Source organism: Eubalaena glacialis, chromosome 1 (assembly GCF_028564815.1).
Source record: "Eubalaena glacialis isolate mEubGla1 chromosome 1, mEubGla1.1.hap2.+ XY, whole genome shotgun sequence".
In the NCBI taxonomy this organism is placed as follows: Eukaryota; Metazoa; Chordata; class Mammalia; order Artiodactyla; family Balaenidae; genus Eubalaena; species Eubalaena glacialis.
The window spans coordinates 220,881,806-220,909,367 of NC_083716.1; the positions used below are offsets into that span (position 1 = coordinate 220,881,806).

At 54.2% G+C, this 27,562-nt stretch overlaps 1 protein-coding gene across 4 annotated transcripts in view; it reads right to left on the bottom strand.

Annotated features, from left to right (window-relative positions):
* The window catches only part of TNS1 (tensin 1), a 185,873-nt gene that overhangs the window by 27,543 nt on the left and 130,768 nt on the right, over positions 1 to 27,562 (bottom strand). For 2 of the 4 annotated variants that reach the window (XM_061187226.1, XM_061187242.1), the window contains 4 exons: positions 19,739 to 21,292; positions 8,268 to 8,464; positions 7,278 to 7,353; positions 3,696 to 3,788 (listed from right to left, as the gene is read on the bottom strand). In XM_061187226.1, coding sequence (XP_061043209.1) covers positions 3,696 to 3,788; positions 7,278 to 7,353; positions 8,268 to 8,464; positions 19,739 to 21,292 — 1,920 coding nt within the window. The remainder of the gene's footprint in view (positions 1 to 3,695; positions 3,789 to 7,277; positions 7,354 to 8,267; positions 8,465 to 19,738; positions 21,293 to 27,562) is intronic. The other 2 variants (XM_061187224.1, XM_061187233.1) reach the window with 2 other exon arrangements.

Sequence of the window (27,562 nt, forward strand, 5' to 3'; positions counted from 1 at the left end):
GTGTCACTGAGTTAATGTCACTCACCCTCCCATCTTACTTCTTCTTTTATGAGCCAGGGTCTCATAAAACTGTATCCCTTCGCTCTGGAGCACTTATCTCAATACTTAATTCTCGATGATAATTTAATTCTGGCGCCGGTTCATGAATTTCCTCCACGAGATTAGGAATCATAGTATGCTTATCATTATACCCCCAGAGTGCCTGGCACATAGGAGGCACACAAAATATTTGTTGAATCAATGAATCAACGAATGACAGAATGAACGAATGTAAAGCATTTAGCACGGCACATTGAACGGAACAGACTCCCCTAAAGTCTTTTTATCCCCTAGCTGAATAAGTCTGTCTGTCTCTGATTATTTTTCCTCCCAAGCATCTTTTTCTGAATTTCCCATCAAAGTATCAGCAGGGAAATCAAGCAGTGCTTCAGAGGGTCAGCAAAGTCTGACCCGGGAGGTGATGCATGAGTCAGGAAAAACGGAATGTCCCCTGCCTCCACCCACCTCCCTCCCCAGGGAGGGGATTGACAACAATTCTGATCCCCATGCTGGAATCCCAGGGCATGGCGCCTGGAGGCAGGAGGAGGGCTTTGAAACAGCCCCTTGATTAGGAGACAGGAGACCAGTAAGTCCAGCAGTCTCAGCCCTGCTTCCTCTTAACTGTGACCTTGAGAAGATGCCCCACCCTCACCCCACAACACAGACCTCAGCTCCACGTCTGTGAAAACGATGGGTGTGGTAGAGTCGATCCCTAAGAACCTTCCCCTGCAAACTCTGTGGCTCCAGGACAGATGGAAGAGGGTCAGAGGGCTCGGGGCCCTGTAGGCTGAGATTCACTCATAAGGTGCAAGGGTCAGGTGTCACTTCCGATCTGTTGAAGTGTCACCCCAAAGTGGGGAACACACAGCCAGGGCCTGTCACCCTCAGACCTTCCCACTGGAGAGCGTGTGGGTCCCACCAGTCTGTGGAGATCAGCAACCACGAAGAGACCCAAGAGGCTCCTGTGTGGGTGTGCACCTGGAACACAGCACACGAACACCGGCTCCAGGCCCCAGCTGATTCTAGACTCCTGCTGGGAACCAGCAGTCAGCCACCAGCCTGGGGAAGGTCCTCTCCCCGGGTATGAGGTTGACCGGGGGTGAGGCCCCGCTGTGGCTCTCCCCATTCTGGGATCTGTTGCTGGGGGGCTGCCTTGTTCTGCACCCCCCAGGCAGCCTGGCATTGTTGCCAGAACTCTGGCTGGCTAGGAGTGAGCAAAGCTTTATGGGAAACTCCAGCCATCTTTTCTGGGTGATGGCAGATTCAGAGGGGCACAGCCCATGCCCAATTTGGGGATAGAAAATCAAGGTAATGAGTGCAAAGGGAAGTGGGAAGTGGGCTTAAGAAACCAGATGGAGGAATTCCCTGGCGATCCAGTGGTTAGGACTCTGCGCTCTCACTGCTGAGGGCCCAGGTTCAGTCCCTGGTTGGAGAACTAAGATCCCACAAGCCGTGGCGCAGTCAAAAAAAAAGAAAGAAAGAAAGAAACCGGACGGAGTGTTTAAAGAAACCGGGCCACACAGCTCCAGGGCCAAGGTGAGAAGTCAGAACATCTAACACATCCAAGCTGGACGGTGCTCGGCGGCGCCCACCTCGTTTCCAAGCAACCCCGGTAGAGACGGGGACATAGATGCCCAGGCCACCCCGGCCCCACAGGCCGGCATTCCCCTCGTTCCACCTGTTGCTCTGAGTCATCATTTGAATTATGCTCCTAATACATTAAAGGCCTTCAACCAGGTTACATGCCCTCTCTGCTTCTCTGTGTGCGATGCAAGTTCATCTAAATCAGGGGTTAAGCCAGGACACAGATGTGCTAACTCCTTGAACCTGTCACAATTATGTGCACGGATATCCGGAGGCATCTGTATAGGGGTGAGTCCATAGCTTTTCCAAAATCCCCAAAGTCATCCAAGATCCCAGAAAGACAGACGTCCTACCGTCTGTGTTGATATGAAACCAGGCAAGGGCTTCAAGAAGGTAACTTGTGGCTCCAAGACAGTGGCTCTGAACCGGGAGTGGTTATCCGCCATGTTTGAGCCATTTTGATTGTCGCTACTGGGTGCCTGCTACTGGCGTGTAGCAGGTAGAGGTGAGGGATGCTGCTAAACATCCTACAATGCACATGGCAGCCCCACAACTAAGAACTGTCCGGCCCTAAACGTCGGTAGTGCCGAGGCTGAGAAACCGTGCTCTGAGCTATAAATGTGGGGCTCACCCGGGAAATGGGATAAGGAGACCCGCCCTCTGAAGGGGCTTGCTGCACCCCAGGCAGGCGGGCGGAAGCACCACCGGGGAAGGGGTGTCTCGTCGGCAAGGTGGCACCGCACTAGCACCTGGACCCTGTCCGTGCCTGGACCCGCGCTCTGCGAGCGTGAGCGCCTCAGTCAGCATCCGGAGTGACAGCTCAGCACAGGGGTGGGGACCAGGGGGCTATGTGCTCAGTCACATGAGACCTGATCAGAGAAGAGGGCTGGCCCCCAGGTCAGGCAGAGCAAACGGAGTGAAAAGCCATTCCCAGACCCGGAGAGCGGGAAGCAGCCACACGGCAATGCCACACTTACCTTCAGAAAGCTCTGTCACCACCTTCCCCTCATCCTCCTCTGAGGGAAGATGGGAAGAGAGGTGAGGAGGAAGGAGAGGCAGGAAAGAGAGGCAGGTGATGAAGCGGAGAGGAAGAGCAAAAAGGAGAGAGAGAGAGAGATGGATTAACGGGGGTTATTTCTTGAGAGAGACTTTGCTGAGAAAAGGGAGGTGGGAAAGCAGGGGTGAGACGGGGCCAGAGACAGACTCTCCAGAAGAGCCGCAGGGTGAGGGGTGCGGTCCACCCAGACAGGCCCCCGGGGCTCCAGGGTGGCGAGGCACTCAGGGCGCACCGCTGAGAGAGGGCTTCGCTCTTGGGAACAGCAGGCCCGGTGTCCTTGTCACAGCTCCCGCGCCTCAAGCAGGAGTGTGCTGGCCTGGTGACAGGCAGCCCCCCCACCCAGTGACTTGGCGTCCCTGGCCATGCAGACACATCCTGAGTGGGAGGCTGTGCCCCGCTGTGTCTGCGTGGGTCACACGTGCACGCCACTGCCCGCCTACCTGGCTGGATCAGTCTTCTGGTGACTAAGGAAAAGAAGCAAATTTGTCCCCAGAGTCCCAGCCCAAGCCCAAAGCCAGAGTCTAGGGAGCAAGTTTCTGGGCTCAGCCTGTTGGAAACGGCCACTGAGGGCCCAGGGCCCCCACGTGCCCCTTCCCCACAGGGAGGAGAGGAGCCGGGAAGTGTGACGAGGTGTGAGCCAGGGGTGCGTGCGTGAACACGAGCGCCTGGACGCTGGGGGGTGGAAGCCAGGCTTCCGGCAGAGACCTAACCGACTCCAAGAAAACAGGGCAGGCCTCCAAACCCCCATGTCAGAGGATGCTGGGAGCGGCACTGACCCCACCAGGCAATGGCAGGAAGGCTACAGAGGGATCCGTCCCCCTCAAACCCCGCACAGAGAGCCCCACCGAGGCCTGATCTCAGCATGGACACAGAGCTAGGCTGCCACCTTGTTTCCAGAAGGGTCCTGAGAACCCACCACCTCTGGGCCCTGCCCAGGACCACAGGAGTCCTCCAACCCCCCCCACTCCTCCCTCCAGCCTCCCCGACCACCTCCCTTCCCACTGGAACCACTCACCGCCGGTGGGGTGCAGCAGGATGCTGGCTGGGTTATGGGGCTTCAGGCCCAGAGCAGACAGAGGTGTCTTGGCCAGACCTGGAGGGGAGCGCACTGCGCCGAGAAGAAGAGGCGAGACCCCAGCAGTGAGCGCGGGTGATGGGGTGGGGAGAGGACCCCTCCGGAGTCTGGGCGTGTCGGGGAGGGTGGGCAGCAAAAGGCTGAGCAGACAAACCAGCCCCAGCCCCGGGGATGCTGCTGTGGCTCCACTGCCCGCTCCCGTCTCTGTGTTTCTCCACAGTGTAAAGGCTAAAGGAAGTCAGCAAATGGCCCTGCCCCTCAACCTCCAGAAAGTAATTTCTATCCCTAGGCCCTGAGCTCCTTTGCTATGGTCCCTCCACATGGCCGTGGTTTATAACATACACGTTGGTTTCTCGGGTGCCCTCTGCCTTGCTCTATGTTATTCTCTCTCTAACCCCCTTCTCTCACTTTCCCTACCCGCCCCCAAACAAACAGGCACGCACATACACACACACACACACACACACACACAGGCAGATGGACTTAAAGAAAATGGAGTATCAAGACAGCACAACATGTAAAGGACAGAAGGAGGACAAGGGTCCACCAGCAGAACCAACCCTGAGTCCCCAGGCTAGCCCTCGGCCACAGGTCTTTGGCCCCCAGCCAAACAGGTCTCTTGCAAGCCCCGCGAAGAGAGAATTTCTCAACAGGGGGCTCTCTTAACCGCCAAACCTCCGTGTTCTGGAAGAGGGAGAAGCCCCATCTCTACAATCCTTGGCCAAGAGCACCACCACCCTGCACGAGCCCCAGCTCCCTCCCAAGCCGCCCGTCTGGGTTGGAAGTGTCACATAACACACAAGGTCACAAAGGGCGGTCAGGCTTTCTCCCATTAGCCAAGGACGTGGCCGGACTCCGAGCTGAGCTGCAGGGCGGTTGCTATGCCCAGTCACGAGATTTCTCAGCGGCAGCTGCCACGTCTCCTAATACACCTCTGAGGAGAAGTAAAGAAATGAGCTCTGCGTCTCCGGCCGCAGCTCTCGGGACCCTGCAGAGGCCATAGCTGCTGAGGACATGCAGCCGCACAGTTGCCAGAGACCAAGACTGCCTGCCCCACACCGATGGCCTCAACAGACTAGCTGTGCCCCTTGGGTGCCCAGGTCCCACACAGCAGCTCCGGGACCCTCCCTGGCACCTCCTCCCTCTCCCAAAAGACAGTGAGACCTATAGGAAACTAACCCCCCAAAATATAATCTTTCAATGAAAGCAATTTAAATAACTTATCTGTGCACATGCTGGTGTGTACATAGGTGTCTGTGGGAATAGAGAGGCATCGCAAAAGTCCAGATGGGTGGCCCACCCCTATACTCCACTCTAACCCTGAGATGCCCAACAGACAAATACAGCACAGGGGACAAATATGTACAGACACAAACATCTAGCCATGGCGTAGGTCTAGGCCTGCATGCTCCTGTGTGTCCCTCCTTCTCTCATTACACACACACACACACACACACACACAGAGGTATCTTGCAACTTTGAATGTGATTAATTATGGAAGAATGAGCCCAGCCTCAGAGACCACTGCCCGTGGAATGACCACGAAGCCTCTCCGGCCCACAGGTTTGCATGTGTTTGCCCAGCAGGTGCAGCAGAGGCACAGGTGGACCAGTGAAAGGAGGTGAAGGGGACAAGGGGACAGAGGCGGCGGGAGGTTTCTCTAGGCTCCCCTCAGCACCTCCAACTCCCTAATCACTCCTGTCCTCAGTCCCCAGGAATCTGGCCCATCTGCTGAGGCAGACAAGTGGGTGGCCCTGAAGCCAGGCAAGGCTTGGCTTCCTGAGAGAAGAATTCCTCGCATTTCTCTGCCTCTGTGCATGGAGGAAACCTCTAACTTATTCTCCCTGCCCAGGGCTCTCGGGGTTGGCCAAGGGGAGAAGGGGAGGGAGAGAAGAATGCGAACAGAAACATGTGGCAGAACCCAACTCTAGCCCAGCCCAGATGGCTTCATCCCAGACAGGGTGCTGGCCAGGATCCTGGCTATTTGGACCCACAGGGAATTGGAGCAGGTGTGAAGGTGGGGGGTTAAGACCAGGGAGAGACATTCCACGAGTCATAAAAGGCACAGAGCTATCTCGAGCAGATTGCCCTGGGCTTGCACTGTCCAATATGGTAGCCATGAGCCACATGGGGCTAAGGAGCACCGGCGGTGTGGCCAGTCTAAACAAAGTTGTAAGTGTAAAACACACAGTGATTTCAAACTTGTATGAAACAAGAATGTGAAATATCTCTTTATACTGATTACATGTTGAAATGATATTTTAGATCCTTGGGGTTAAATAAAATCTATTATTAAAATTAATTTCACCAGCCTCTTTTTAGATATTTTTTAAAAAGCTTGTAAGATATCTCATTAATATTTTTATTTCGATTTACCTATTGAAATGATAATACCTTGGATATTTTGAGTTAATTTAAAAATCATTACAATTAATTTCTCCAGTTTCCTGTATGTTCTTTAATAGAGCTATTAGTAAATTCTCCAGTGCAAACATGGCTCATGTTATTTTTCCACTGGACAGCACTGCTCTAGGGACAGCCATGGCATCCACTCATAGCTTCAGCCTCCTGAGTGTCCAAGATGGTAGCCAACACGAGTTCTGTTGGCACAGGGGCCAGGTACTGGTGTCACATTCCTCCCCTCTGCGGGACAGCCGACCACCAGGAGAATGCATGGCCAGCTCCAACTCCCTTGTCCTCACCCTCCTCCCCTCTCAGCGGGACAAATGAATAGCCTGGGCAGGGCCCACCCAATCTGATCCTGGAGCATCGCCAGCCTCTCTACCTCTGCCGACCCGGGCCTCTCACAGGGACCCTGAGTCCTTCACAGCCTGGTACTGCTCCATCACTGCTTTCCCAGGCCTCCTCCAGCTCCTCCTCATGTCTCTTCTACCACAAAAAGGCACACTGCCCCTCTCCTGGGCTCATCCAGGTCTTCTCTTTGGGTAAAACTGTCTCTGCCCTTCAGGGATTTGCCTCTCCTGTGAGAGCATCAGGGGGATACAGACTAAAGGCTCCTGTCTGAAAGCCAAGGGATGAATGAGATGGGGATACGGTCAGCCTGAGGGTTCTGAGCCATTCTTTCCTCGGTGGAACCTAAATAGGTTGCCTGAAGTGGAAGAGGTGCCTGGATGCAGACAAAAATGGGGGTCAGAAGCAAGAAGGTCAAGGGGTGTCTCAGAGACACACCAGCAAGTCACAAAGAGTCCCTTTAGGATGCGGGATGTTTTGCACATAGGATGCGAAGACTCTCAGCAACCAGCAAACTCTATAATATGGGAGTCCAGGGGCCCCACTGTAGGTCAGTCCGGATCCCAGGACTGCGGCTGCTGCATCCTTAGACGTGTGAGCGTGGATGGCAGAAAAGAATAGAAGCGGGGGAGGGAAGCTGAAGTAAAATGAGCCATAGGGATGAGAAGGACTGGTTCTGGCCCCTCCCAACTTTGCCAGCACCCCCAAACCTGGGTGCTTACACAGGCCAGAGGGGACCCAGGGAAGGTAGGCTGAGTGTGAAGTTCTTACCCCCACTGGGCGGTGGGCTGGTCGGGGAGGTTCTCTCCATCTCCTCAAAGGCCTCCTTGTAGCTGTGCAGATGGGGCTGCAGAAGAACAAGGGAGGAAAACAGTGGCTGTGACCCTGAGGAGGAGGAGTTCCCAGGTAACCAGCCTGACCACCGCCCTCCCCCGGTAAACACAGAGGTCAAAGGGAGATCCTCGCCATCCATGAGCCCAACAACTCCTTGCAGCCAAGAGAATAGAAAGTGGCTATCTGTAAGGCCATGGTCCAGCAGCACCTGCCTTGCAAATATTTCACAACAGGGCCAAAGAGAAGGCGCTGGGGGCAGGGGACTGAAGGCAAGAGAGAAAAGATGTCCAAAAGCCATTTATATCCAGAATGACTTGTTAACCTGGATTTTATCAAATATGGGCCACTCACATCAGAATCTTCCAGGTGCATGTTTAAAATGAAGATTCTTGGGTCCCATCCCAGGTCTAATAGGCTAGAATCTCTGGAGGGGGGACTTGGGGATCTACATTTTTAGTAGATTCCCTGGTGATTGTTACGCTCGCTAAAGTTTAAGACCTACTTCCTCAAACTACTGAACCGTCTCAGAAATACAAACAATTTGACATTGAAATTTGATCTCCCAAGAAAACCCTACGTCTAGAAAGGGCTCAAAAACAAAGTCAGTCTCTAGGATCTGGCTTGGAGTTTAGAGACTGTGGTCACCTACATCATACCCAGGATCCTTACCACCCTACTAAGGGGTGCCCTTTAGGAATCAAGAAGGGAACCTCAGTCTCAGTGTTCATGGAAGAAGTAGGGGCATAAAAGCTATTTAGTGAAGGAAATGGGCTCCAGATTCCACAAGCCTGAGAGGAGACCTAGGCTGAGGATGCAGGGAGGAAAAATTACTGAGTTTACTGACAGGTCATTGCTGCCCAGTTAACCATCAAGTTCCTCAATAGTTCAGGTGGGCTCTGCTACCCTCTGTGGCCCCAGAGGACTCACCTCTTTGGGCCGCCCTCCAGGATTGAGAGCGATGGTGAGAGCCAGCTCTGGGGAGACGCACTGGACAGGGGAGCGGACCCCAGGACTACGGGGGGATGCAGGTTCTGGCGACTGGTTCTCGTACTGCCCATCGCTGGCCGCCCGCCTCCGGAGAGGTGCTGGGGGCTCTGCAGGCTGCTTCTCCCGAGCTTGCACCCCTGGGAGGAATGGCAGGACACAGAGGGCACTGAGCATAATGTGGGGGAAAGGATCCATCGGGCCTAATTCCCCCAGAGAAGGCAGTGCCTCTTAGCCCAGGGGGGCCAAGCTGGAGCTGGGCTTGTCTCCCCTCAGCACATCCTCCCACCAGCCTCCCTCTGCCCACACCCCGGTTTCTCTGCAGGGTGAGGGATCGGCTTAGATTGGCTGGCCTTCACCAAGAATCTCTACTCTGCACAGGGTTGGGGCCCAGAGCACAAAGGACTGATACAAGAAACAGATGTCAACTTCTTCCAAGCCCCGGAGGCAGAGGGCCAGAGCTTCCAGGCAAAAGAGGGAAGGTGGAGGAGGGAGGAGAGTCAGTCTCCAAGGCAACTGCATCAACCAACAAGCAACACCAGGCCCGTGGGGAAGACTTTTGGAACGAATGAATGATGCATCATCTTGCAAATGGTGCTCCCGAGAAGAAACCAAGAAATGACTAAGTCTTGTCACAGTGTCCCCAGCCCCAGCTGGCCCCCCGGAATACTGCTGGCCTTCTCTGGGATCGCCCAACCCTCATCCAGTGCACCTCTGAAAGCTCCTTCCCACTTCCTTTATGCTGGCCCCTTATCTGTCCACCCTTCTCTTGCCCCAAAGATGGCCCAGGTTCCAGCCTGCCTCTCCCAGCAGAGCAGCAGGCAAAGAGCCTGAAGCCATGTGCCCCATCTGCTTTTGTGCACTTCCCTTCCATTCCGCAGGCCTGGGGATGTTGTTAATCTCACCCTCCTCCCTTCCCACTCCCTCTTCCCACAGCTGGGCTGCAGCACGAAACCCATTGCCTCACTGAGCTGGCTCCAGAATCCTAGAGAACTTATTCCCCGGGGCCCAGAGGCCAAGACCCAGCCTGAGGGCGGGCCCCTTGTCCTCATTATCCTGCAGGAAGAAATTCCCAGCCCTGCCTTCACCACCACCGAGAGGGCAGGTGAGGAGAGGTGCTGGGACTTATCAAAGGTCTCGTGAGACCCTGGCCACAGCAGCCTCAGGCCAGCACTTGTGGGCAGACCAACCGCCTCGTGGCACACATGCACACAACACACACACACACACACACACACGCACATGCACACACACACACAGCTGGCCCCAGGAACACGCCAGCTCAGCCAAGCAGAAATCACCCTCATTCAGACTGAATCACCATCTACCCTCCACAGTGGGGTCTGCATGGCCCTGGGGGCCCTTCAGCTCCAGCCTGGAGCAGCCACTAAGGCTGCCATGACAAGCAGAGGCTGGGAAGACTCCCTACTTGTCATGAACAGCAGGCTGCCGGCTGCCAAGTCTAGGGATGGACACATACTCTCAAACACACCATCACTCCAAGACATGCACTCATATTATCCCATAATTAGGAGCCCCGTCTGGAGAGCACATGTAAATGCAGAAGGTAGCTGGGTGGGGCGGTGTTCTTTCTTTTTTCGGGGGGGTGGGGATGATCTGAGGCTCCATTTCGGGCTCTTCATTAATCAGAGGCAACCTGCCTACCATCTCAACCGAGGAAAAAAGAGCCCTGGCTAAAGACAGTAAACCAGACTCACAACTGCTTTACTTAAAGCAAATAAACCCCTTGCCTCGAAGGACCTTTATTTTCAGAATAGAAAAATGGGGGTCGCAGAGTCCTAAGCAGGGGCTGCTATGAGCATCAACATGGATGAAAGATGGGGCCCGGCTCTGAAGGACCCTACAGCGATCCCAGGCTGCCAGCCCTCAGAGAAGCAGCCTGCACCCCGACCGGCCCTATCCTCAGCCGTGCTCCCCCCACCACCGAGCCCCCTTCCCCCTCAGGCCTCGGGGCAGCTTGGTCCAAAGCCGCTGCTGGTTCCATTCCTGGCAAAAACATTAGAGAGAAAGAGACGTAGCCATTGATTTTCTAATAATAATCGTGACAAAGGAGGCCCATTTGGGAAAGGCCTTTGGGGTTTGGAACCAACTTCAGCCCCAAGGTTAAAGGAAACGCATTAGGGCTGCTCTCAGTTCCGGCTCGCCCAGACCCGCAGCCTCTTTCTGGCAGGTCCCCGTGCCTCTGCAAGGAGTGGCCAGTTTCTCTGTGCGGGGATCCGCTATCTGCCCTTGAAAATTGGGTCTGTTTCAATTCGAGGCCCTGAGTCTCCCAGAGGGACAGAGAACATTCTCCCCGATGCACCCAGGACATCCTCCACATTCTGGGGATGCAGAGGGTTGCAGCGGCCCGGAGAAGAGGCTGGACCGTTGGAGGGGCTTCCGGGCTTTGGAGGATGCGAGACCTGGCCCAAGGCGGTCAGACACTTGAGGGCAATCACACCTCTTCAAGCTGCCTCTCCACCACCACTGGAGTGGGACCGGCTCTGTCCAGAGGCAAGGGGGATGGACAGGTTGCCGTCCAAAGAGCTAGGGTCCTGCAGGGCAGAGCCTCCCTCTGCAGAAGGGGGAAGCCCCGGCATACCACTCCCACGGGGACAGCCCCTCTCCCGCAGAGCGCCCACGGCCCCAGTGGCCAGCCTGGGCCTCTCACATTCTTTGAACACAGTGTCCCACTGTTGTCCGCCTTGGCAGTCCCAGATCTGCCCCGGAGCGCCTGGAGAGCCACGTTCCCTCTCTCTTGTCTCTCTCTACGGGAGGGGAGACGGGCCATGGCAGACGGGAGAGAAGAGAGCCCCATTGTTCCTCAGCCAAGCTAGGACGTCTGGACACAAGCTGACAGCCAGTGTCAGAGAGAGAACACCACTCCCTCGTGTCCCAGAGGCTGACGGATAATAAAAATAGGCCCGCACTCCCCACAGGCCTCCTCCCCTCCCCCACCCCTGACCCCAGGACTTCCTTGGTCTCCTGGGCCCAGCCCCACTCTCAGGGCTGCTGTCTACGTGCCCTGCTCCCTGCATACACACAGGCACACGCGCACACACACACGTACAGACACGTGTGGGCGCACGCAGCCTTAGCCCGGCAGGAACAGTGTGGGTCACAGTCACCCTCAGAACCTCCACACTCAGCCCTGCCCCAGCAGGAGAACGGGGGCCAGAGAAAGCTCATGAAGAGAGGGGGAAAGAGAGGCAGGCAAGGGACTCTGGAAGGTCCTCCCAGGAAAGCTGGTGAGTCCAGCCTTCCAGCCCCAGCAGCACGAGGAGCGGCCAGAAAGTGGCCTTTGGGATAATAACGCGCTACATCCAGAAGCCCTTTGTCATCCTCCAAGGGCTGCTCACACACTGTTGGCATCGGACCTTCCCGTCCTCCTGGAGGACAGTGGTCACCTCAGCCCGGGGCCTCCACATTGACCACCAGACCTGAAGAGCAAGGGGCCGGAGCAGCCCCATCTCCCGGGGTCCTCACTCTGCTCCCCAGGATGGTACTGTGCTCGGGGGAACAGCTGGCTCCAAGGCTCCCCTAAAGTGGGCTGGAACTGAGGCCGTGAATCCCCTTCATCACACACACACACACACACACACACGGGCAATTCTAGGGGCTGTAGCCCTAACACACATCAATACACCTGGTTAATAGATAGAGCAGGGCCGCCCACCGCCCCCGAGTTCCATGGACATATGCCCTGGTGTCAGGCTTCATCACATGCCTCCCCTACCCGCCCCAGGACTGGCCGCTTCCACCCCGACAGACCCAGCTCTTCTTTCCAGCCTTCCAATTTCCAAAAAACTGGATTCCTCAGCTCCAGGTGGCGGGGCTGGGTGTCCGACTGCTTGCCTGGGGCTCCAGAAGGGAAGGGATCCGGGAGGCCACCTGCTGGGCCAGGGCACCAGAAAGCCACACGGCAACCACACTAGCAGCCCCAGGGCAAGCCATGCCAGCTCCCCTCAGGACCCCCCAGAACTGCCCAAACCCCTGCACTCCCCACCACTGGGCCGAGAAAAGACGGAGGGACAGGAGAGGAGGGGGACAGGGGGCATTCTGCTAGAACCGTCTCCCCATTATCCATGGATTGGGAGAAGGAGGGGCCGTGAGAGCACCAAATATTGCCACTGGGAGTCATCAGTTCCCACCCCGCCCCACCCCCAAGCCTTTTCCCGGAACTGCTCAAGGCCACGGCCTAGGGTAAGCCTGAGCACATCGTCTTCTCCCTGACCTGGGCCTCTGGGCTCCGAGGAGCAGGGAAGGGATGAGGTGATTCCCTCCCCAGAGCTAAAAGTCTAGGGGTTGTATGTCCAAGAGCTGGTGGGAGACGCTAGTGGATGACATCACCCTCTAACAGAGCAACGTGACTCTTGATGGAGGGTCCACTATGTTGGGGCACATCAAGCCACCATGCAAAAGGCACTTGGCAAGGCTACGATCCTCCATTTGTCACACTGGGAGACAGAGCTCTGAGCAATTCAGAGACTTGTCCGGGAGTGTCACAGAGGTGGTCACAGGAAAAGCCAGGACCACACCCAGGGCTTCTGATTCTTGGCCATGGGTCCTAGGATCAGAGATTCAGGATGAGGTCAGAGGGAGTGCCCTGTCCCCAGGGAGTGCTGTGCTCCAGAATGGACAGAGCAGCAGGTGCCAGGGCACCACTCTGTGTCTTGTGCCTGCTGGTCCATGCAGAGCTTGGCCTGGCTCCTGCTGAGGCTCTGGCCGGGCAGCCCAGGTGATCTGGCCAAGGTGGCTGGAGAGCCGGGCTGTCCCAAACCCTCACTGAGCACCCTTGTTGCAAAGGCCTATGTGCCCACGGGGAGGCTGAAAGTTCATCTAGTCACCCCGGACCCTGTTCCCAGCAGGGAAGGCCAAGGCTGGCAGCATCAGGCCATGTCCATGCAGAAGTGGGAGCACTCACTCATGCAGAGAGGAGGGAGGCAGGAGGAAGAAGGGGGCAGTGAGAAAAGAAGTGGGGGGCAAAGAGAAGAAAGAGACGGAGAGAACAGAAGAGGGAGAGGAACAAAAGTGAGGAGGAAATGGGAAATGAGGAGGTAGAAGAAAGTGGGCAAAAATTTGGAGGAACAGCACATGAAGGAGGAAGGGAAAAGAAAGAAACGGAGAGCTCAGGTAAGTCATAAAGGGGGAAGCGGGGAGAGGAACCAACCAGAGAGAGAGGAAGATCGGAGCCGGTGGAGAGGAGGGTGCCCGGAGCCGACACTCTGCCCAGCGCCCTGCAGCCTGGCGTTGTACGCTGCTCACCCCCACCCCGGGGAGCCGGCAGCGGGGAGGCAAGCAGGGAGGGGGGGGTGGGTGGAAGGGAGGACACCAGGCAAGGAAGGCACCACGCCCACGGCACAGGGGACAGATGGACACGGGACACACGAAGAACGCCAGGGACAAGGCATTTAACAAGACGAAACAAAACAAAAACAAAGAGAAAATCAAGATTAGTCAGTGTTCTGAGTCTGGGTTCTGGCCACAAGCTGGAGGGAGGCGGGCAGGGTGTCAGACAAGATGAGAGGGTGGATCTAGGGTCTCGCTTCTCCAAAGGGCAGCTGGACTTTCTGCTGTCCAGCAGGACGCCACCCACCTCTCTCTTTTCCAACCCCAGCGTGGAGTAGGAAGGTGCCAGCCTGGGACCAGATTTCAATCCTGTGGCCCCATACCTCACCCACCCTCATGGTCAGCATGACCCCATCCCAGGACCTTTCTCCTCTCACGGTCACCTGCTTCTTCCTGGATTCGGCAGTGACCCTGCCAGTCTGAGCCCGAGGGTCATCTTCCCGAGCATCGGGGCATCCCTCAGCCCTTCATTCTTCCATCACACCCCTCTTAGTAACCCTCTTCCACGGGAGCCACTTAGGATTTTCTACTCCTGCCCCAAACTGCTGAGTACCACCGAAAAGTCCTTAAGATGAGCCTGCTGGATGGCCAGTATCACCCCTTCCTGGGTTCCAGAGAACCACACCCTTTGAGTTTCCTCCACTTCAAAAGCTGCTCCATACCAGTTTCTTTGCTGGTTCCTCCTCATGTCTCAAATTGCTAAATGTTCAAGGCTCCAGAACTCAATCCTTCTCTCTCTGTGCTCACCCCCCTGGGTGATATCATGCAGTGCCTTACTTCACATGACATCATATACTGACAACTCCCACATTTCTAAGCTCCAATCTCTCCCTCATAAACTCCTGACTCATACATCCAACTGTCTTGGACATTTCATGGGCACCTCAAATCTAACGTGGCCAAAATCACACTTCTGATATCACCTCTAAGCCTGCTCTTCCCACATTCTTCTCCATCTCAATAAAGAGCAACTCCATCCTTTAGGTGCTCAGGCCAGAAACCTTGACTTTTCCTTCTCTCACATCCCATGTCTAGTCTCTCTGTAAATCTTGATGGCAACACCTCCAAAATATGTCTACAATCTGAGTATGTCTCACCATCTCCAGATACCATCCTGATCAAAAGCACCAGCCTCCTAACTGGTCTCCCTCCTTCCATCCTGGCCACACTGATGCTTTTAGAACAAGTCAGATGATGTCACTCCTCTGCCCAAATCCTTCCTAAGGCTTCTCACACCATGCAGAGTATAAGCCAAAGGTCTTATGATCACATACAAGGCTCACAGAAGGCTGGTCCCCATTCTCATTCCCTCTCTGATTTTGGGCCCCCTACTTTCCCCGTATCAGGCACACTCCCACCTCAGGACCTTTGCACTTGCTATTCCATCTGGCACATGCCCTCCCTGCCCAGTGAAGCCTTTTCCCTGACCATCCAACCACCCCCCCAACCCTTCACCCCTCATTGGCATTTCACTGCTTTATTTTATCTCTATGGCACTTATCACCCGTCTGACATATTATATGTGTATTTGCTTATTTGTTTATTGTCCATTTCCACCTCTTAAAAAAAGGATCTTTATCTCTTTTGTTTACCACCATTTTTCCAGAACCTAGGCTAGCATGTAGCATGGATTAAGAGCACACATTGAATGAATGATGGAATGGGCCTTGATCTCATCTCCTATTTCCATGATGAAATATAAAAATTGGGTTCTCAATTCAAGCTCCCAAGGCTTGACACCAATATCTCCCTATATCTGTATCCATCCTATATTCTTATTTCATGAAGAGGTACCTCACCTCCTGGTTGAGCCTAAATTATCCACCTGGGTTCCTAAGCCTAACTCCCCTTACCTCCTTAGAGACCTATCCTATCAATTTCTTTCTCTCTCTCTTATATCATTTTCTTCTCCCTCTTCCCTCCATATTCAACCTCTCTCTCCTCCCCCTCTAAAAACATTCTCATGGCTCCTATATTCACAGAAAGAAGTTCTCAGTATCTTGCTACCCTCTTTAGCTACCACCCTCTTCCCTTTTATCACAAAACCACTCAAAAGACTGGTTGATATGCTGTCTGCACCCTCTCATCTCTCACTCCTCAATCTCTGTCTGGTTTCTGTCACCACCACTCTATTGAAAATATGCCTTTGAAAATCACTGGGGCCACCTAATTGGCAAGCCCAGTGAATTTTCCTGAGTCCTTCTCCTCATGATCTCTCCACAGTGATATTGCTAACCTCCCACCCCTCCTCCTGGAAACCCTTTACTATTCTGACTTCTGTGACAACCCACTGTCCTAGTGTCCTCTCTCTGTCCTGAACATTTGTTCTTAGTCCCCTGTATGACCTCCATTCCCTCATGGCCATTTCATTCTAAGTTCTTTTCTCTCCATGCCCTCTGACATATAGAGATCTCATCCATGCCCAAAGTTTTAACCTTTACCTTTGTGAGGATGACTCCCAAATCTATAGCTCTTTCCACTCTTTTGAGCTCCAATTCCGGATGTCTGATTGCCTTCCATACATCTCTACCTGGAGCTCCACTGTCACTCAAATTCAACATATCTAATACTGAGGTCTTCATCTTACACCAAACCTGCTCCTCCTGCTAACTTCTGGCTTATTAATGGAACCATCATTCTGTTTCTATTCATGGAGCTTCAGAATTATCTTTGATGTCTCCCTCTCCTTCACCTACTACATCCAATCAACTTATAAATGCATCATTTCTCCACCACAGCATCCTTGGCACCCATCTCTTCTTTTTCATTTCCATGGTCAGCACCCTAACTTAGCCCCCATCACCTAGGTTAGCTAATAAGCTCCTAGCATCTCCCAGCTCAAAGTCTCTCCCCTTTTGTATCCTTCCTGCCCAGACCCACCAGATACATCTTCCTAAACTACAGCCCTGATCATGGCATCCTCTCCTAAACACAGTAATGGCTTCCTACACTGCCCCTAGGTAAGATTCAAGCTCCTTAGTCTGGTATTAAAACCAAACAGACGCAGGCCCCAGGCTACCTTTCTTGACTCTCTCTCACACAGCCTATATGCTCTCAATCCACTCTATTCTTCAAACATGCCTTAAGTTTTCCTATCTTCATTATGAGCCCTCTCTCTCCAATGACCTCACCCATTTTCAAAGTCCTATCCATCTTCCAAGGCTCTATAAAACCCACACTCAACAAAGAGCCTCCCCAATCTCTCCAGCTGATAGTGATCTTTCCTTTTTCTTCATTCCCACAGAACTTTCTTCATACCTCTCTTATTACCAATAACTTCATTTTAAAGTTCCAGTTCTTTTTCCCCTTTCTAAACTCTAGACTCCTTAAGGATAAGATCAACTTCTGATTTCCAATATGCATTGAAATCTCTACCTCTAGAGACACCTGAGATCAGTACAGTCACAGAATCAGGATAATAAGATAACTTGATTGGACTCAACAACTATGACTCTTATTTCTTTTTCTTGTCTTATTGCACTGGCTGGGATATCCAATACAATGTTAAATGATAGTGGTGATAACAGGCATCTTTATTGTGTCCCTGGTGTAATGGGAATGCTTCTAATTCTAATGTTTCACAAGAAAGTGTGGCATGTGCTACAGTACCTACCCTTTATCAAGTTAAGAAAACTAACCCTACATACTCTGAGAGCTAAGCTGAAATAAGACATAAGGAGTAGTTGGATCAAAGTGGGATGAACCAAGGACATAGAACTGAGGTATGACAGCCTCAGTTGACAGCCAAGGAAGAAAGAGCAGACTTGAGGGAGAAAGGCCAGGAGAAACCAGATCATACTGATGACCATATAGAGGTTCTCCCTCAGATCTGAGGTTACTCATGTTGAAGCTTACATTCCAGCTTCTTGCAGAAGAATGTAAAATGAGAAGAAAAAGGCAGTGCTGAAAGTCTATCCCTTGGCTCCTAGACTGTTCTACAAATTAATCCTGCCGGTGCATCTTTATCAACACAAGCACTGCGGATAGGGCTACTGAAGAAGTTGTGCAAGCAGGACCTGCTGACATAAGAAATACTGTTCATGACAGGGCATGGACCCAAGAGGTCCTTTGTAGCCCTGGAGACCAAATATAACTGTCCCCTCTACACATCTTATCCCTTCTCCTGACTAAGTCACTCACAGTTGGTGGAGGAGATGACAGCAGGGTTGGAGGACACAGGTACTGTGCCAACAATATCTCTCCCTCCATATGACTTCTTGGCAGCCAAAACCTGAGCAGCTACAGGATATGGAGGTTGAGAAGCAAGACCTCAGAAACTGGTAGGAAAGAAAAGGATGAGGGGAGAGCCACTACAAGATGGACATCCTTCCAGGGCCATTAAAGTATGGCTTCCTTCTGAGCAAGCTCTGGGAGAGCTATACAGAGGGTTCTGTGAAAGGGAGGGAACTCATCCTGCTCCGCCAGAGAAAAGCCCCTTGGATCCTGCCCATCATTAGACTAGAGTGTCACTATTCCTCAGGCCACCACCCCAACTCTGTAAAATATTGAGAGGGCCCATTCCTCTCTCTTCAACAAAACCAGGAGGAAAATGGTTTCTGCTGACAAGCCAGGTACTCCTTATCTCATGGGCCCAGATGTGGACAAAAGTAGAAGACACCAGCCCCATGGGGACCCCCATGGAGCATTTCACCCCTCGGGTTATAGAGCTACTCATATTATGCTTTGACTCTTGGGTAAAGACAATGATGTGCTGCTAGACCAGCTCTCCAGGGCAGGTGAAGTCTTTGATTGCCAACTTCCATAGTGTGAGTACTGCCATTATGGCCAATTTCAAGTTACCAATAGTTGAACTGGGGGCTGTGCTCTGCTCTGAAGTACAGGAGCGAGCAGGGAGTCCATGCCGCCACACCAGGTCCTGGACTCAAACCCAACAGCCAACTGGCCTGGCCCCAGCTACTTCCCTAAACCCACCATCCATGCTCAGAGACGGCGTCTCCCTTCCTCCCTGTAGCTGGCATGGTGACTCAGCTTCCCCTAAATTTAGGAAAAGGGACAGAAGGCAGAGTCAGCTGCCCAGGCTCCCCTTCTGCTCCCTGACTACCCACCACCCTGTCAGCTGAGGGGCTTGGCACAGGTCCCCCTTGCCCCAGGCTCTGGTTCACCCTGGCCTGGGCTTCACCTCCACAATAAAACCAACTCATAGGATTTCCCGCCCAGTTTGGCTGCCCCCATGGAATGGTCACAGGCTTAGGCCAGAGGGAAGGAAGGGAGCCCTTCCTGCCCCTCCCAACATGGCCCTGGACACTGCCATTTCTTGCCTTTATTTCCCCAGTAAGCTCATCTGGTTGCCCCACTCTGTCTCCTCTCTCTGGAGAATAAGTCCATTCTCTGATAGGAAATGGGGATCTGTTTCTCAGTGCCTGCTTCCCATACAGAGCTGGTCCTAAAGCAAGGACTAGCAAGACAGCTGAAGAAGATGGACCTTGGCCTCCCCAGAAACAGAGAAATATCCTGAAAGGACGCACCAGGGTTGAACACTCAGATGGAGCCCAAGGGCTTCAGGACACCCTCTCAGGCATTGCTGTGCCTCTGGGAGGGCTCAAAAGGGAACTGGAGTCCACAGAGGCCTCCCTCCAACCTTCTCCAGGCCTTCTCCACTGCAGGCAGCTGCAGGCAGCTGCAGAGAGCATCTCCTCTCTGCCTAGAAAATTTGTACTCCAGCCCTGGAGTCACCACCTCCAGGAAGCTTTCCCTGATTGCCCTAGGTGGGAAACCTTGCTTTCCCAGGCTCTGGGGCTTTGGTCCCCACTTCTGTTGTAGTACTCTGTTAGAATTATCTGTCTGTGTACCTGCTCCCTCACTAGACCGAAAATTCCTGAAAGACACTGATCTTTGAACCTCAATGCCTGGCTTAGAGCCTAACAGGCAATGAATGCAGGAAGGGATGGCTGGCATGTGGGCTCCTGACAGCCTCTTCCCCAGGCCAAAACAGCACCCGCTAAGGCCTGCACCTCGCTCCAGCAAAACCAGCCAAGACCAGAGAGGGAAGGTGTGGAGGGAATGAGGAGGGGATACGCAGAACTCATGGCCCCTGAGGCTCTTACCTGCTACCCGGTGGGCCACAAGCCCCTCCAGGTTCAATGGCTCCTCCTCTGGAGTTCGGGATGGGTCTGAAGTCACCTCCTTCGGTGGAAGCTGAGGCTGAGTGGTGAGGCCAGGGAGAGAGACTGGGGGCAGCTGAGGCCCCGGAGAGCTCTGGGTGTTTGGAAGGAAGGCAGACGAGGAGGAGGCAGCTGGGCTCTTTGGACGGTAACTCTGGTTGGGCCCCGTTAGACACGGCTGATAATCATAAGGTGAGTAAGGCCTGCCAGGAGGGACAGACTCTAGGGAGGCCCGGGGAGCAGGCTCAGGGGTGCCCAAGGAATGCCCACTGGGGATGTAGCCAGATCTGGACTGGGTCAGTGGATGGGACTGGGAGGAGGAGCCAGAGAGGGGCTGGGAGGAGAGCGGGGAAGCGCCTGGCCAGGCCCCAGGGACACTCTGGGACTTGTGCAGTGGGGCGGCCGCCGTGGCTGGCTCCAGATCCAGCATCAGCATATTGAGGGCTTCGATGGACTGCTCGATCTCCTGCTGGGAGGCCGCCCTCGGGAACTCGGGGAGGCCAGGCATGGGGGGCTCTGCCAATGGCTGGGGGCTGGGCCTGCTGAGCCCGAGGCTCTCCAAGCGGGCTCTTTCCTGCTGGCGAGGAGGCGGGTGAGGCTGCCAGGAATTCAGGCCCCTCTGCACAGCCTCCCGGCTGCTCCCCCCACGGGCTGGAGCTGGGGGCAGTTGGGGCTCGGTTTCCGGAAAGGACTGAGAGCGGAACATACCGCTGGGGTCATGGCCATAGTGGGAGGTGGTCATTGACTGTGGCCAGGCTGGGTGGGGCCCCTCCCGCTGGTAGCCAGCTAAACTCTCCTGTGCAGAGTAGGAGGGTCGCATGGGGGCAGGGTGGCCAGCTTGGGCAGGCACTGCCCGGCTGGCAGACTCATAGGGGTAACCCCCGCCATTGACCATAGGTTCCACGGGGTAGGGCTTGTCCAGACCGTTGGTCAGTGGGGACAGGGCCTCCGGGTAGCCCCCCTCACTGGTGTTAGTGACCCCATCCAGGGAGGACAGTGTGCCCATGCTGCCCACGCTGTGCCCATCCTGGTTGGGTAGCTCATCATCCAGGATGTCTGTCTCCCGCTCGGATGCCAAGGCCCTGCCATTGACGTGAACCTGGGCCGGGATGACATGGCGGCCGGAGGAGGGCGCAGCAGGGCCCCCCGCCAGGCGGGACCGGAGATGCTGGGTGTGGTACATGGTGCCTTGCTTCTCTCGCTCCAAGCCAAAGCCACTGAGCAGGCGGTCCAGCTCACGCTTCTCCTGGGGACTCAGGGCAGCAGGGGCACTGGAGGGGCCGGGGGCAGGCTCATCGGTCTTGTCTGTCTTGGTGGAGGCCGTGGAGTTGCCCGAGTCGCTGCTCACGGAGAGGGTGTGCTCCACGTGGTTGGGGGTAGCCGACAGAGCGGGCCGCGTGGCGTTGACGGCCCCGGTGCTGCCGTGCAGGGAGTCCTTCTTCTTCACCTTGGCGTACAGGCTCCCGTCCAGGGGTCCCTGCGTGTGGCCCACAACCTCTACAAGAGAGGGACCAGAGGGGAGACAGACAGCAGATGTCAGTGGGAGGCGGGACATCTTCAGTCTCCCGAGGAAAGCAGCTGAAAGCTTCCCTTCCCTGGATCCCCAAAGGGAATCCTCTCAGCACCCCGAGATAGAGCCAAGGTGGCAGAAGGGCAAAAGGACAAAAGGACTCTTTCCCCGAGCTTTTGAGCAGAGCCCTCCCCTGCACCCAGGGTCAGGGCCAGGCAGTGGAGTCCAAGGTTGGGCCGGGGTCCTGGGGGCAAGATGCCCCAGTCCAAAGCCTGGCTCTGGCACTGCACTTGCCTCCCAAGGACCTGGGGTGTTGGGCCAAGATGGGGTCCAGCAAAGGTGGCAGGCCCGATGTTAAAGAGGACACAGTTTCCCTCTGAATGCCAGGGCCCGTGGAGGTTCTGGAAAGGAGCTTCAGGGGCCAAGGGTGGAGGGAGCATCTTAGGGTTTGAGAACACAAAAGTAGAGGTTTTCAGCAGGGAGAGGTGCCCCCTGTGCCATTTTGTCTGAGATGCTCTGGGGACCCCGTGAGCAATACTTTCTCTGAAAGGAAAAAGTGAGCACTGGGTGGCTAGAGGCCAAAGGGCTGACTCAGGAATGAAGAACTTCTCTGCCCAGAGGAACTCAGTGATTTCACACCCTGTACAGTCAGCAGTCCAGCTTCCAGCCTTGACACACACACACAAACACACACACCTCCCTTCCTCCCCCTCCAAGGCAGGCCCCCAACTGGCAAGAAAAAAAGCCCCCTCCCAAACACTGCACAGACTCCAGCCCAGACACCAACAATCACACACACACTCACACACAGAAAACCAGGTACAAAGACATCCAGAGACACACACTCCCACCAGAAATCACCCAAATCAAACACCCAGACGCATGCACTCATGGAGTACACCAGACAGCCCCAGCACTGCAGTCAGAAAGAGCAGGTGTGGATACGAATACACAAATACTAATGTTAATAGCTAACATTCAGGGAACACTTTGCTACATTTACACATACGTTATTTCTAATCCTGTGAGTCAGGGTTGTTATGCCTATTTTAAAGACGGAGAAACTGAGACGTGAAACCATTTATTTGCAGACACGTAATACTTGGTAAAGCTGGGATTTTAAATCAGAACTAATTTAAAATTTTTAAAAAACTAAATTAAAATCAAAGCTAAAGCAGAACTTCAAAGACCATACAATTTTTTAGTATTCTACACTGTCATATCACACACACACACCCCCCACAGAATAAACACATAAAAAGCAGCAATACCCCAAAATAAATACTGAAATTTAAAGCCACAAACATTTCAATACAAGCTCCTACCATGCCCAAGGATCAGCCCTCAGGCCAGAAGTGGCAGCCTCTAAAAATAAACACCCATACAGAAGCCCACGGCCAAAAACAAGTGATCAGACAACCGCAAAACAGGAACATCCTGATCAACATACACACACACAAACCACAGGCCAACCAAGTGACGTCACCCAAGCACTAGCACCGACATGCCCGACAAGGCACATCGTCCACACACACCCCCTGGGGGCTGGAGGCTCTGCCCAGTCACTTAACTCTCCAGAACCATCTCTCTGCCCCCAGTTTTCCCTGGGGCTTTGGGGTCTCAGCCAGCAGCAGGCCCCAAGTGACACTGGGCCAGAGTGTTGCCGCAGCCCAGGGCTCACAGGGATGGCGCTGGTCTGAACTGGAAAAGGGTTTTGGCTGAGAAAGGTCTGATTCTCCGAAAACCTGCCCCTTGTGCCGGGACCCCAAAAGGCTACTAAGATGCAGTTATACACATGCTGCCTCTCCCAACTCACATGGCATCATCCCTAAAGGGGCCGAAATGTAGATGAGAGGCTGCCCCTCATGCTGTGTCCTTCCAAAGAACCGGGCTCCATGTTATACACACAAAAAAGAGACTCTGGCTGGCTGTTTCCAGAGGAGAAAAGTATTGCAGACAGAAGGCTGTCATCCACTCAGATTTTGGAGGGTGGTTCCCGTGAGGATGGGCCCCTCACACCACTTAGTGGCAGTCTGAAGAGCTGTCTTTCCTTCTCACTGTACCCGGAAAGCTGCTGGCCCATTCCTAGGCCCTGGCCCTACTCTCCAGCCCACACCGTGAGATGACAGAGTATTCCTCCCGGGCCTGGGATCTCCTCCATCCCCTGAAGCCCCTCATCTCCCAGGTCCATGCGCACATAGGCCGGGAAGCAGGGCGGAGGAGCAAAGCAAAGGGTGGAGTGTCCAATGGCCTCCCATTTATACTCAGAAGGCAATGAGAACCACTGGGTGCAAACCAGAGCAGACCTGAGAGTATTCCTTCCTAGGAAAAAGCAAACCCACTCCAGCATCTCACTAGGGTTCACAAAAGAAAAGCTGTTGGCAAGAGAGATAAGAAAGCATCTTCCAAGACAGGGAGGGAGAATTCACACTGATTACCACTCCCTGATATCTTGGCCCTCTGGGCCACGCCCTACTCTTCACTGACTTTGAAAATGCCAATATTAAACTTATTCTGCCACGACCTCATTTACCCCGACATGGGCTACTGTTCGCAGGAACAACATCAGGATAATAACTGCCAGGCAACTAAGGCTTAGTAAGAAAATCGAAGAAGTGTAAACTGTTTAATTAAATCCCGTTTGCCAAGTACAAATGGAAATGCCTATTCCTGATCTCAAAGAAGTGGCCGGCTACTCCTGATGCCCAGTGCTGGCAGCATGCTCCAGGCTGTTCTACACCTTCACTGGGTCATCTTCCTTTTCATATCAAGAGGAGAAACTGAGGACACCCAGGCCCCTCCTAGGTCTGTCAGCCCCCGTGAGGGCTCCTGCTGAAATCCCAGTGCACCTGAGGGGCACGAACACCTGCTGCTCCCATCAGGAATGAAGGAAAGTGCCCACATCCCTCACGCCATACAACACGCTTGTCATCCCCTTCTCCCCATCAACCACGTCCACATCAAGAGCTATTTACCAGGACCGCAAGAAGCCAGAACACCATGTCGGTTTCAATCTATCAAGGCAGGAAGGGCAAAAGAGAGAGGCGGGCAGAGCAAAGAGGAGTGAAACAGAGTGGGGGAGGAGGAGAGGGGACTTCGAGGGGTGAGGGGAGATGGCTTCAAGGCTCTTAAGCTAAGGGGCCACCAGATCCATCTTGAAGTCCCAGCATCCTCTATGAGCCCAGCCAGTTCAGATAAAAACATCTCAGATGAGAGGGAGTTGGACACGCAGTGGGAGGGAGCAGGGGATAGAGGGAGGGACCTGCCTGGATGGGGCTGTGGGTGCTGAGAAGGGGAAACACAAGGTATAGGCAGCCCAGGAGGCTGAGCTCCCAGGCCCCCAACCCGGGCCAGCCTGGACATCCTGCCCATTTCTCTAGGGAAGTGGAGAAGTCTCTTCAAGGCCCTGCTTGCTTTGTCTGATTATGCCTGGCTCTTCCCAGCAGCTGCTCCAAGCCCTGGACTCCACCCTCAACGCTGAGCTGGATTGCAGCAAGGGGCCCTTATTCCACGGCGGCCGTAATCCAGATGTGCGTGTCATGCTTCTGGAAAGCTCTGAGGAAAATCCCCAGCTGACTTGGACGTGGACCTACTCTCTACTCCCTACTCCCTAGGCTCCCCCAGTGAACTGCAGAAGTTCGCGTGTAGCTGGAAGCACAGCACAGGCCAGTACTCAGGAAAGGAAAGATGTGTCCATCCCACACACTTCAAAAGGAACAAAAGAAATAAACATGGGATGCTAAGGTGATAAAGGGTTTGGGCAGTTGCTGTCTAATTTTGATGTTCATAAGAATCTCCTCCGGGGATTGTTAAAAATATGTAGATTCCAGGGCCCTATCTCCAAAGATTTTCACGCATAGATCTAGGGTAGGGCCAAGAATCAGCATTTTAACTAGCTCTCAGGGGCTTCTGGGTAACATCTTGAGAAACCTTGACCCAGGTGGTCAGCGTTTTGAGCCCTGAGGTTAAGGACCTCCGCTTCTCTCACTAATGTCAAATGGGGAGATGTCATTTATTTAGGTGTCAGAACAGACAGGCCAACCGAGAAAAGTAAAGGGTGCCAGCCTGGTGGACTGCAAGAAAGTGACTCAGTGACGAGAGACCCCTCCCTGTCCAAGAGCAGACCTGTTGTGCACAGTGAATGATTTATTAAGGTCTCAAGATGGGGCCCTTCATGATAAAAAGTCCTTTGGGTCCACGTCCAGCAGAATAACAGCTCATTACAATACATTACCTGGAGCAGTGATGACCAACCAACGTGGAGGGAAATCAACGCAGTGCCCATAGGAAGAGGCACGGTGCCCACCCTGGACACAGGCGGTTTAGAGGCAGACGGGGGCCCCAGCAAGCCAGGAGGGACTCTCAGCTCCTTAAACGTGGGAATGAGGCATCAAAAACCACGTGTGTCGGGCAGGTAGGTGAGCTTTGACAAACAGTGAAGCTTGGCCAGGACGAAGCCAGGAGAGCAAGTTCTGGGTGTGTTAACCCTTTAGCCACAACCTCTTCCCCAGCCACGGGGCGGGGAGGTGGGCTGGGGCTGGGGTGGTGGCTACTGAGAAGCAACATGTGAAAGCCAGAGGAAGGGTACCAGGGAGGCCAGAGGGATGCAGTTCTGGAGAGGAAGCAGAGCGGAAGGGCCCCCTCCCTCCCCACCCCCTCACCAGCTCACTCAGAAGGATGGCCCCCATCTTAACGGCTAATTCAGCTTGTGTTAACCACTAAACCTCCTTAACCACGTGGAGCCTGGCCTCCAAGCCCATCAGGTGAAGATTCAGATGCTTCCTTGCAGGTTTGCTGAGTGACAGGATTCAGGCGCTAAGCACCTTGAGCTAGGCCTGGCACATCCAGGCATGCTAACCTCTCCCCTTGCCGGCCATGCAGACCCTTTATCATCTGGCCCCTGCCTGCCTTTTGAAGCCTCCCCTTCACTGTCCTCAATACTCCAAACACGCCCCACTCTACTCATACTATTTATATGCTCTTTCGCACCCTGTGCCTCGCACACGCTGTTCCCGCTCCTGAAAGGCCCTTCCGCGCTCTGCTCCCGCAACTCCCAACCTCCCTGGCAACCGTCTTCCTCCTCCTTCAGGCTCAGTGTGAACCTCTCTGGGAAGCCTCCCTTGGCCTTACCCCTTTCCTACAGTCCGCCAGACTCAGATAAACCTTTTTCCTGTTCCCATTGTGCTGTTCCCATGACTGTAACGCTGGTCACCCACTGGACAGACATTACTGTCGACCACGTTTGTCTTCCCCACTAAGTTCCTTGAGGAAGGCCTTGACCTCTTTCTCTCTCTCCTCCAGTTCCTGGTTCGCAGAGAGTACCATTCACAATGTGGTCTATGTCAACAGTGCCTCTTGGAGTTCAATGCGCAGCTCACACAGCTATACAGGATGGCCCTACAGAGTGCAGGGCCTGGCACACGTGAGATGTTCCATCAAGCTTCTTGCATGACATTAAATAAAGCTTTATATAGTCCTGTCAGCCACTGAGATACTCTTCTCCCACTGCCACCCAGAGAAGCGGAAAATCAGGGATTCAAGGTGGACCTCAAGCTTCTCCCAAAGGGAAGAGACACACTGCAGCCAAAATATCATGAAAGAGGGGTGTTGGTAGCACAGGCTGGAACCCGTGGAAGTCCTTGTAAATTGGCTGAGCCAGAGCCCACCCTGTGGCATCCCCTACAGGACGCCTCAGCCACACTCCAGCCCAGTCCAGTGGACATTCGCTTTCCTAGCCGAGGACCCCCTGCGGTATCTGAAGAATTCCCCCCAGAATGCCCAAATACAAATTTTGCACATAATTTCAGAGCGGTGATGGACACCCGGGGAGGTGTGTGAGGAGGGGTGGAGGATGGAGAGAGCTACGGGGAACCTCAGTCCCATGGCTCGAGCATGGCCCGGGGTCCTCCTGAGACGCCCAGGCAACGGCAGCCGGGACCTCCTGTGGCCCACCTGTGACAGTCCCGGACTCCACCCATGCTGATCTCCCCGCGCAACCCTCGCAGCCAGCCAGGGCCTGAGGCAGCCCTTTGCTCGAAACACAGCTCACAGAGAGTTCTAGAACTTCTCTAAATAAGAATGGGCTTCCTCGGGGGCTCTGAAGAGCTTCAGAATTAGGGGTTGAAGACCGAGTCTCTGCAGGGGAACCACAGACAGGAGACACAGCCTCTGAGAGGCAAAGCGGGCAGGTGACAGGTGCAGCCTCAGGGACTCCAGTTCACAGTGGGAAGTGTCCACTGGTGCCACACTGACAAGCA